This window comes from Equus caballus, chromosome 7 (assembly GCF_041296265.1).
Source record: "Equus caballus isolate H_3958 breed thoroughbred chromosome 7, TB-T2T, whole genome shotgun sequence".
Classification (NCBI taxonomy): domain Eukaryota; kingdom Metazoa; phylum Chordata; class Mammalia; order Perissodactyla; family Equidae; genus Equus; species Equus caballus.
In genome coordinates this window covers 49,557,319-49,567,813 of record NC_091690.1, presented here as the reverse complement: position 1 = coordinate 49,567,813, position 10,495 = coordinate 49,557,319, and the positions used below count along the sequence as shown (strand labels likewise).

Here is a 10,495-nt window from a genome sequence, read left to right as displayed (position 1 = left end):
AGAAACATTTTCTAAATTTGACCATTCTGAATAACCAGAAGTCACTTTTCTTCTGAAATGATGGCTTGTTTTTTGCTCCCAATGCTCTTATTCTGAATCTGACTGAAGTGTTGTAAGGATAGTCACCTAATGCGTAATTGAACACCTAATACTGTAATTGAACTCAATGGGTTCACCTCTTAGTCAATTTTGGAGCCAAAAAGCACAAGCAAGGCAAAAGTGGTGAAGAAAGGTTTATTACTTGCATAGGCAGGGGAGAATTCTGGGCATCTCTGGCAAGCAGTGTCTCCCCAAACAAGGGTTTGGGAGTCCCTTTATTGTGAGATCATAGTACGGTTCATGAATATTCAGTTAAGGAAAAGGCAGGAGCTCACGTTTGTTGCCTAACAGTCATGTTCCTTTAAGTCTCAAGGGTAGCATGTACACATGCTACTACATATATAGCATGATCTAGAAACGGCTGCTTGGTCCCTCCCAGAGGAGGAGAATTTAAAATGTTGACGAGATTATAACGGGGACATTTCACTTCGTCTAACTTCACAGCAATTTGAGGGGGCTAGAACTGGCTTCAGCTGGCCTGCTTGTGGGAATCTTCGGTGGTTAGGCTCTTCCTGAAACTTTCTGTCTGCCAACACTCAACAGATAACGTTAGTCTTTATCAGATCCTCAGTACACTTTTCTTGGTCTAGTTCCCTGGTCACAGTATCTGTGCCTGTGTACCTTTTTGGCAAAACTTTGTCAGACTCCAGTTATCAATAAAGATCAACATGGAGAGAGACTAATTATTGCATACGGTGAGGTGACCTTCAGTTGTGTGTTACTAAACAAGGATCGCAGTTCCAAGAGCCTTCTCCCAACACCACCTTTCAATGTAAATATCCCTGCAGAGGAAGCGTTCTGTCTGGCATTCTGCTCAGACACCTAAACTCAGGGGCTGTCACTCAGACACCAGAGGGTGAGTCTTCTGAACTGTCCAATCAGAAGCGGCGCCGGGGCACGTGGGTGGGGCGCAGCTCACCAACCGCCCGGAAGTGGCTGCTCCGGTCGCGCTGGGGACCGCGTCTCCCCGCCATTAAAGGGTCTGAGTGGCTCTGCCGCGTCTTCTGTCATGTTGTGACCTGTAGCGACAGCAGTGTCATAGGAAGGACTCGGGGGACCCAGGAGCCCTAGGAATGGTGAGTGTGCGGCCCCGGGATGAGGACACGGCAGGCGGGGCTGGTGGGAAGCGGCGGGGCGGGCCGGCCTCTCGCGGTCCCCTCCGGGGTCTGCGGCCCCGAGTCCGCGGTGGCGCCGCTCGGCTCTCAGGCCCCTCTGGCCGCAGCGTGGGGGCGGGGCCGGCAGCCGGGCCCCGGGCGTCCTGTGGTCCCTGCGCGCGGCGACTTGGGCCGGAGCGTCTCTGGGCCGCTGTGCGCCCGCAGCCCCGCGTGTCCCAGACGCTGCGGGGCCCGCGGGAGGGTCCGCAGGACAGTCGGGCCTCGGGCTCCGGGGTCCGTGCGCGGAGGGGCTGCGGTTTTGGGGTCCCCAGGGCCTCCTTTCTCCCCAGGGGAAACCCTTTTTCTCTTGAACTTTCCATGGATTTGAGGAGCAGAGCTCAATCCACGACCGTGTCCTCCAGTCTAGGTCTTCCTAGGGTTGACAACAAGTACCTGAATTTCCAGTCGCTCCCCAAATTCCCAAATGCTAGCGTCCTGCCTCTGATTCACAGCATTATTATCAACTATTTGTCCTTGTTGGATTTGAAACAGACGCAATATTTTAGTTATCGTTTTTTCATAGTCAATGGATGGCTGTTTTAAAAAGATTTGTTTTGTGTGTGTGGATATTTTCCATGAGTGAAAAGCAGCTTATAAGCACCTGGAACTACGTTGTATGAAATCCTCGTGCATCTCCCCCAGGATCTTTCTGGGCACAGACATCCTGTGGAAAGTCCTCTGGGTGCAGGTTCCTCTTGAGAAACTTTCCTGGATGATCTGTCCTGTCAGCACTGTCCCCACCTGGGTTAGTCACTTTAAAAGATTTATTCACTTTATTTTAATCTCAGTTTTCCAATGAATAAAAATTAACTTAATCAACATGACTTGAAATACAATATAAAATATTTCCAAAGAAGGAAGAAAGAGGTGAATTTCAGAAAAAATAAGACGTTCCAGTTTTACATTGGATGCACTAGATTCTTCTTGCCTTCTTTTCCTCCCATATGGGTGCTAATATTCTGAGGTCTGTTCTTTTATTTTGGGGGAGTTCAAATAGATTTCCAGGGCTTAGACTTGCAAACCTGAAGTGTGAAGTAGGATTAATAGTTTATAAAAAAAATTTACTGTCATGGAAATACTACTATATTAGCATCATTTTTTTTCCAGAATATGCAATATATTTTTGTAGGATTTCTTTTTTTTTTTTTTTTAAAGATTGGCACCTGAGCTAACAACTGTTGCCAATGTTTTTTTGTTTTTTCCTGCTTTATCTGCTCAAATCCACCCGGTACATAGTTGTATATCTTAGTTGCAGGCCCTTCTAGTTGTCGCATGTCAGACACTGCCTCAACGTGGCCTGACAAGCGGTGCCATGTCTGTGCTCAGGATCCAAACCAGGGAAACTTAACCACTCGGCCATGGGGCCGGCCCTGTGGGATTTCTTTTTGAGGCAGTAAATTGCCATACAGTTTTCTTCCCTCACTTCCACATAAAGACTGGTTCGACTGTTTCTGCTGGATTACCTCAAACCCTGTGTTTGAGTATTTAAAATATCAGTGATGGTCCAAAAAAACTCCAGTGGGGGCAGAGGCCTGAAGGCAGTGAGTCTAAGCTAAGGCCCCCCTGGGCCTGCAGAGGGAAGGCCTTGAAGGCCCAGTTGTCCTTCCTGGGGAGCCTCCCCTGCAGGTGTCTTACTGCTCACATCCCCATGGAAGGAGCCTTGATCCTGAGAGGAGCTGCAGAGCCCTGGAAAGCTGGGGGTGCACGTGCTCATGGGGTGGGGAGTGACACCCTTTCTGAGGTTGTAACTGTGGTTTCCTTGGGCCTGTTTCTAGACATAATTGGAGTTTTGCATCCACAGTGTGGGTGCATTCAGAGAGTAACTTGTTTATGCTGAGGAAGTCTGTGAGAGTCAGGAGCTCTGTGTCCTGGATGGGGGCCCATTAATCTGGGGGTCCATTTGGGTCAGAACCTTAAACTGGATCCAGCTGAGTTTCCTCACTGTGAGAATGGAGCCTGAGAGAGGGAGCATGTGCGCTGTTCCCTGGGGAGTGAAGGATGTGTGGGGCTCCCAGAGCTCCTTCCTGTGGCTGCTCAGGTGCCCTCCCCTCCTTCTCCAGGGACTGACCCCCTCCAGAGTTCTGTCTCCACCAGGAGAGTCAGGAACTCGGAACCTTCTGACCGTGGCTTTCCTTCTGTACTGTGGGAAGCAGGCATGCTCATCTGAGCTGATTCCAGTATTTGTGTTTCTTTCCTGTGGATTCCTTTATTGATGGACTAGTGCAGCCCTTTGGCTCTGGTTTCCCTTAGCACTTGGGCCCTGAGACTGTAAGTTGATTGAGAGAGAGGATCTGAGGAAAGCAAGCAAATTTTTTCACTTTAGATCAGTCTTTCTATGTGCATATCTGCAGAGAACATAGAAATTTGAAAGGCTAAAACAATTGAAATGCTCTTTTAATTGATGTGAGGGAAACTTCTAAAAGCTGTCGTAAATCTTTGAAAATCCGGTACATTTAAGGGTTTAAGCACAAAAACTGATTGCCTTATATTATGCCATTCGTCCCTGCACATATCCCGAGTGTGAGGTGTAGGGGAAGGACGGACCAGGGTGCTGCGTGTCCTGTTACTCAGAGATGTGAAAAGTTTATTCTGCATGGTTTACGCTTTTCTATCTATTAGTGTTTAAAGGAGTTAAATCTTACAATGGTTTCCTATGTACAAGAGTTAAAATTAAAGAATATAAATATCTCTGTTTATTTGAAATAAATCTGTAAGACAGCAAAGTCTTACTTACGATGACTTGCTGTGGACATGTCCTAGTCTCCTCCAGCACTTTTACTCCAGCCACCCCCAAATATACAGTTTTGATCGTTTTTGAGCCTCCTGTGCGTGTTTCTTTGTATAAATCCATCGAGAATATATATTTTTCTTATCCATATTTGTCCCTGTAGTGAGCAGTCAGACTCCACATTTTTGGGTGACTGCTCACAGCTTAAGCCTCACCCACCCTCTTCCCCTCGTGCCCCCACCTGGACAAGCTGAGGAGAAGCCTGGGTGCTCTCTCCTCTAGAGCAGGCAGGAGATTCCACCACCCCAGCCCCTGCCTGTGTGCAGAGCTCTTGCCCCGGCCCCACCCCCAGGCCCAGTGAACCCCCAGACCAGGCTCCATTCCTTGCTTTCTGAGCCCTGTCAGAGCTGCTTGAGAGGCCGGCCCTGCCCTCCCCTCAGACCTCTATTATGTGAGTCCTAAGCCTTTTCCTACCCTGTGGTGTGTGTGTGTGTGTGTGTGCACGCGCGTGCGCCACCCTGGCATCAGTCTCAACAAGGGAACCACCCCTCTGCAGGTAATCATAACAGTTGGTGCCCTGAGAAGCATGTCCACACACACATGACCCCACCCGTGGGTCTGTCTTCTCTTGCTCTGACTTGCTCCCCTGCTCTGCTGCCTGGTGGCGGCATGCACTGTGGGCTGCTGCTTGCTGGGGAGCTGGGCTGTGAACTGTGCTGCCCTGTGTTGCATTGTTGACCTACCAACCTCAGTTCCAGGTTCAGCTGACCAGAGTTGGCAATTTCAAGAATTTATAGGCATGTGGGAGTAGGACTGTTGGATTGATGCCTCCCTAAATGAGTCCTGGGTCAGTGTCTTTGTAGGGATTTATCTGTGTGTTGGAGTGAAGCTGTGACAGAAGCTGTGGTAGCCTGACATACCTCAGCGATGGGGGTATAGACAGGGACCATACATTTTGCAAGAGGTGGGTCCATCAGATGGTCACTCCTGAAAGAGCTGTCATTTAAAAAACAGGGAAGAGATGGGGAAAGGCAGACAGTAGGTGGCGGGGTGAGTCCACACTCCTAACACCAGAGGGCTCCCCAGGCCCCTTCAGTACCTCTGCTGCTGCCGCTGCCTCTGCTGCCACAAAGATCCTGACCTAGAGGGTTATGGGGGACACACTCATGGCACCTCTCTGGCACAAGGGATTAGTTCAAACCTGACTTAAGCCCAGGGTTTCAACCTTGTAAAGCAGCCAGTTGTCAAGGGGGAGGCTCCTAACCCTGATGGCACTGTTTTGAGGCTCTTAGGTCGAAAAATTTATAAATAGCAGGGTAGGGAGGCACTCCCTCTCCTGCAGTATATCCCATGATGAAGAAAACAAAACAGGAAAGATCAGGAGGAAGGAAACAGTAGATAAAATACTGAAACGAAAGTCTACAATTTGACCCAATTGGGAATCCAGAATATACTAGAAGAATTTACATAACAAAACAGATAAAGGTACACTGCTTGACTTTTGGGCCTCTGCAACATCGGTTCTGAATTAATTTTGCTCTCTGATGTAATGCACTAATTCAGAAATAATCAAACAGGTACTCAATATGAAGTGTCAAATTACAGTAATACCCAGGATTCCACTAAAGTTAACTAAGGTGCCCCTGATGATCTTAGGGGTGTTAATGAATATAATATAGAGGACATATAGGACAAATGTTTCATTCTTTACCCATCAGAACTATGGTCTTGCCTAAATTCCTTGTACTAATAGTACCCATTGTCCTAAAATATCCCATAGTGAGCTGGGAAGCTCTGATCCGATGAGCAAGAATTGGAGTTAAAAGAATTCTCTGCCCCTTACAAATTGACTTGACAAATTGGGACCCCAGGGACTTTGCCCCACAAATCTAGTAGTTAAAATGGCCCAATGTCAATTTCACAGGGCCTTGAAGGATTGAAAACTATAGAAAACCTAGTTAGTGAAGGGTTGATTATTCCCAGTGCTGGTTTTTTTTTTTTAAATCTTGAATTGCCCTCTTTCTTATTTATTTATTTTATTGAGTTCGTAATAGTTTACATCATTGTGTGGTTTCACTTGTACATTATTTTTTGTCTGTCCCCATATAAGTGCTCCCGTTCACCCCCTGTGTCCAGCCCCCACTGCCCTTTCCCTGGTAACTACTGAACTGTTCTCTTTGTCCATATGTTTGTTTGTCTTTCACATATGAGTGAAGTCCTATGGTGTTTGTCTGGCTTATTTCGCTTAACATAATACCCTCCGGGTCCATCCGTGTCATTGCAAATGGGATGATTTTGATGATTTTGTCTTTTTTTTATGGCTGAGTAGGATTCCATTGTATGTATATACTACATCTACTGTGTACAGTCAGCGGTCGATGGGCTCTTGGGTTGCTTCCATGTCTTGGCTATTGTGAGTAATGCTGCAGTGAACATAGGGGTGCATACGTCTCTTTGACTTGTTGATTTCAAGTTCTTTGGAAAAATACCCAGTAGTGAGATAGTTGGGTCATATAGTGTTTCTGTGTTTAGTTTTTTGAGGAATCTCCATACTGTTTTCCATAGTGGCTGCACCAGTTTGCATTCCCACCAGCAGTGTTTGAGGGTTCCCTTCTCTCCACACCCTCCCCAACGTTTGTTATTTTTAGTCTTAGTGATTATAGCCGTTTTAACAGGTATAAGGTGGTATCTTAGTGTAGTTTTGATTTGCAATTCCGTGATGATTAGTGATGTTGAGCATTTTTTCATGTGCCTTTTGGCCATCTGTATATCTTTGGAAAAATGTCTGTTCCTATCCTCTGCCCATGTTCTGATTGGGCTGTTTGTTTTTTTGTTGTTCAGTTGTGTGAGTTCTTTATATATTTCGGAGATTAACCCCTTGTTGGATATATGACTTGCAAATATTATCTCCGAATTGGTGGTTTGTCTTTTTGTTTTGATGCTAGTTTCTTTTGCCTTGCAGAAGCTCTTTAGTCTGATGAAGTCCTACTTTTTTATTTTTTCTTTTGTTTCCTTTGTCTGAGAAGACATGGTATTTGAAAAGATCCTTTTAAGTTCAGTGTCACAGAGTGCACTACCTCTTTTATCATCTGGAAGTTTTATGGTTTCAGGACTTCAAGTCTTTGATCCATTTTGAGTTTATTTTTATGTATGGCATGAGCTAAGGGCCTACTTTCGTTCTCTTGCAAGTGGCTGTCCAGATTTCGCAACACCGTTTATTGAAGAAACTATCTTTTCTCCATTTTATGTTCTTGGCACCTTTGTCAATGATTAGCTGTCTATAGATATGTGGTTTCATTTCTGGGCTTTCAGTTCTGTTCAGTTCATCTGTGCACCTGTTTTTGTCCCAGTACCATGCTGTTTTGATTACGATGGCTTTGCAGTACATTTTGAAGTCAGGGATTGTGATTCCTCCAGCTCTGTTTTCTCAGGATTGCTTTAGCAGTTTGGGCTCTTTGGTTGCTCAGTATGAATTTTAGTATTCTTTGTTTTATTTCTGTGAAGAAGGTCATTGGGATTCTGATTGGGATTGCATTGAATCTATAGATTGCTTTGGGTAGTATGGACATTTTAACTACGTTTATTCTTCCGATCCATGTGCATGGAGTCTCTTTCTGTCTCTTTATGTCATCGTGTATTTCTTTCAGTAATGTCTTATAGTTTTCATTCTGTAAGTCCTTCACCTCCTTGGTTAAATATATTCCTAGATATTTTATTCTTTTTGTTGTGATTGTAAATGGAATTGTATTCTTGAGTTCTCTTTCTGTAAGATTGTTATTAGAGTATAGAAATGCAGCTGATTTTTGTATGTTGATTTTGTACCCTGCAACTTTACCGTAGTTGTTTATTTCTAATAGTTTTCTGATGGATTCTTTAGGATTTTATTTATTTATTTTAAAGATTTTATTTTATTTTTTTCCTTTTTCTCCCCAAAGCCCCCCGGTACATAGTTGTATATTCTTCGTTGTGGGTCCTTCTAGCTGTGGTATGTGGGACGCTGCCTCAGCATGGTTTGATGAGCAGTGCCATGTCCGCGCCCAGGATTCGAACCAACGAAACAGTGGGCCACCTGCAGTGGAGTGTGCGAACTTAACCACTCGGCCACGGGGCCAGCCCCAGGATTTTTTATATGTAAAATCATGTCATCTGCAAAGAGGGAGAGTTTCACTTCTTTATTTCCCATTTGGATTCCTTTTATTTCTTTCTCTTGCCTAATTGCTCTGGCCAAAACCTCCAGTACTATGTTGAATAAGAGTGGTGAGAGTGGGCACCCTTGTCTTGTTCCTGTTCTCACAGGGATGGTGTTCAGTTTTTCCCCATTGAGTATGATGTTGGCTGTGGGTTTGTCATATATGGCCTTTATTATGTTGAGGCAATTCTCTTCTATCCCCATTTTGTTAAGAGGTTTTCTTTTTTTTTTTTTTTTTTTATCATAAATGGCTGTTGGATCTTGTCAAATGCTTTCTCTGCATCTATTGAGATGACCATGTGGTTTTTATTCCTCATTCTGTTAGTGTGGTGTATCATGTTGATTGATTTGCAGATGTTGCTTGATTTGTGGATGTTGAACCATCTCTGTGTCCCTGGTATGAATCCCACTTCATCATGATGTATGATCCTTTTGATGTATTGCTGTATCCGAGTTGCCAATATTTTGTGGAGGAATTTTGCATCTGTGTTCGTCAGCAATATTGGCATGTAGTTTTTCTTTTTTATGTTATCCTTGTCAGGCTTTGGTGTCAGAGTGATGTTGGCCTCGTAAAATATGTTAGGAAGTGTTTCATCTTCCCAAATTTTTTGGAATAGCTTGAGAAGGATGGGTATTAAATCCTCTCTGAAAGTTTGGTAGAATTCCCCAGGGAAGCCATCTGGTCCTGGGCTTTTATTCTTTGAGATGCTTTTGATTACTGTTTCAATCTCTTTCCTTGTGATTGGTCTATCAGATTATCTGTTTCTTCTTGATTCAGCTTTGGGAGGTTGTAAGAGTCTAAGAATTTATCCATTTCCTCTAGGCTATCCATTTTGTGGGCATATACTTTTTTGTAGTGTTCTCTTGTAATCCGTTGTATTTCTGTGATATCCGTTGTTATTTCTCCTGTTTCATGTCTAATTTTGTTTATCTGAGCTTTCTCTTTTTTTTTTCTTAGTAAGTCTGGCTGGGGGTTTGTCAATTTTATCTATCTTCTCAAAGAACCAGCTCTTGGTTTCATTGATCCTTTCTACTGCCTGTTTTGTTTCAATAGCATTTATTTCTGCTCTGATTTTTATTATTTCTCTCCTTCTGCTGACTTTGGTCTTTGTTGTTCTTTTTCTAATTCAGTTAGGAGTAATTTGAGATTGCTGATTTGGGATTTTTCTTGTTTGTTAAGGTGTGCCTGTATTGTGATGAATTTCCCTCTTAATAAGTCTTTTGCTGCATCTCATGTGAGTTGGGCTGGTATGGTTTCACTTTCATTTGTCTCCAGATATGTTTTGATTTCTCCTTAAATTTCTTCAATGCTCCATTGCTTGTTCAATAGCATGTTGTTTAGTCTCCACATCTTTGTGCCTTTCTCAGCTTTTTTCTTGTAATTAATTTCTAGCTTTATAGCATCATGATTGGACAAGATGCTTGTTATTCACTTTCTTAAGTTTATTGAGTCTTACCTTGTTTCCTAACATATGATCTGTCCTTGAGAATGTTCTGTGTGCACTTGAGAACAATGTGTATTCTGCTCTTTGGGGATGGAGTGTTCTATATGTGTCTATTAAGTCCAACTGGTTTAGCTTTACGTTTAATTCCACTGTTTCCTTGTTGATTTTCTTTCTGGATGATCTATCCATTGATGTGAGTGGAGTGTTGAGGTCCTCTACTATTTTGAGTTATTATTAATATCTTCTTTTAGGTTTGTTAATAGTTGCTTTATGAACTGTGGTGCTCCTGTGTTGGGTGCATAGATTTATAAGTGTGATTTCTTCTTGATGGAATGTCCCTTTGATCATTCTATACTGCCCCTCTTTGTCTCTCTTTACCTGTCGTATCTTTTATTTTTGAGGAAGATTAGCCCTGAGCTACTTCCAATCCTCCTCTTCTTTCTGAGGAAGACTGGCCCTGAGCTAACTTCCATGCCCATCTTCCTATACTTTATATGTGGGATGCCTAACACAGCATGGCTTTTACCAAGTGTTGCCATGTCCGCACCCGGGATCGAAACCAGCAAACCCCGGGCCGCAGAGAAGCGGAACTTGCGAACTCAACTGCTGCGCCACTGGGCTGGCCCCCTACCTTTCTTATCTTGAAGTCTCCTTTTCAGATATAAGTATTGTGACACCTGCTTTCTTTTGTTTGCCATTAGCTTGGAGTATCCCTTCATTCTGAGCCAGTGTTTGTCCTCGGAGCTGAGATGTGTTTCCTGGAGGCAGCATATTGTTGGCTCTTGTTCTTTAATCCATCTCGCCACTCTGTGTCTTTTTATTGGAGAATTCAATCCATTTACACTTAGGGTGATTACTGATATATGTGGGCTTAATGCTA

At 43.9% G+C, this 10,495-nt stretch overlaps 1 protein-coding gene across 8 annotated transcripts in view; it reads left to right on the top strand.

Moving 5' to 3' along the window:
• The first annotated feature begins 991 nt into the window (after positions 1-991).
• The window catches only part of LOC100066251 (zinc finger protein 709), a 112,962-nt gene continuing 103,458 nt past the window's right edge, over positions 992-10,495 (top strand). For 3 of the 8 annotated variants that reach the window (XR_011440957.1, XR_011440956.1, XR_290588.4), the window contains exon 1: positions 1,017-1,175. Coding sequence is in view for 1 of the 8 variants with exons in the window: in XM_005611874.4 (XP_005611931.2) it covers positions 1,173-1,175 (3 nt within the window). In the remaining 7 variants the exon portion in view is untranslated. Of the gene's footprint in view, positions 1,176-10,495 lie in introns of all 8 variants that reach the window. The other 5 variants (XM_005611876.4, XM_070274047.1, XM_070274048.1 and 2 more) reach the window with 3 other exon arrangements.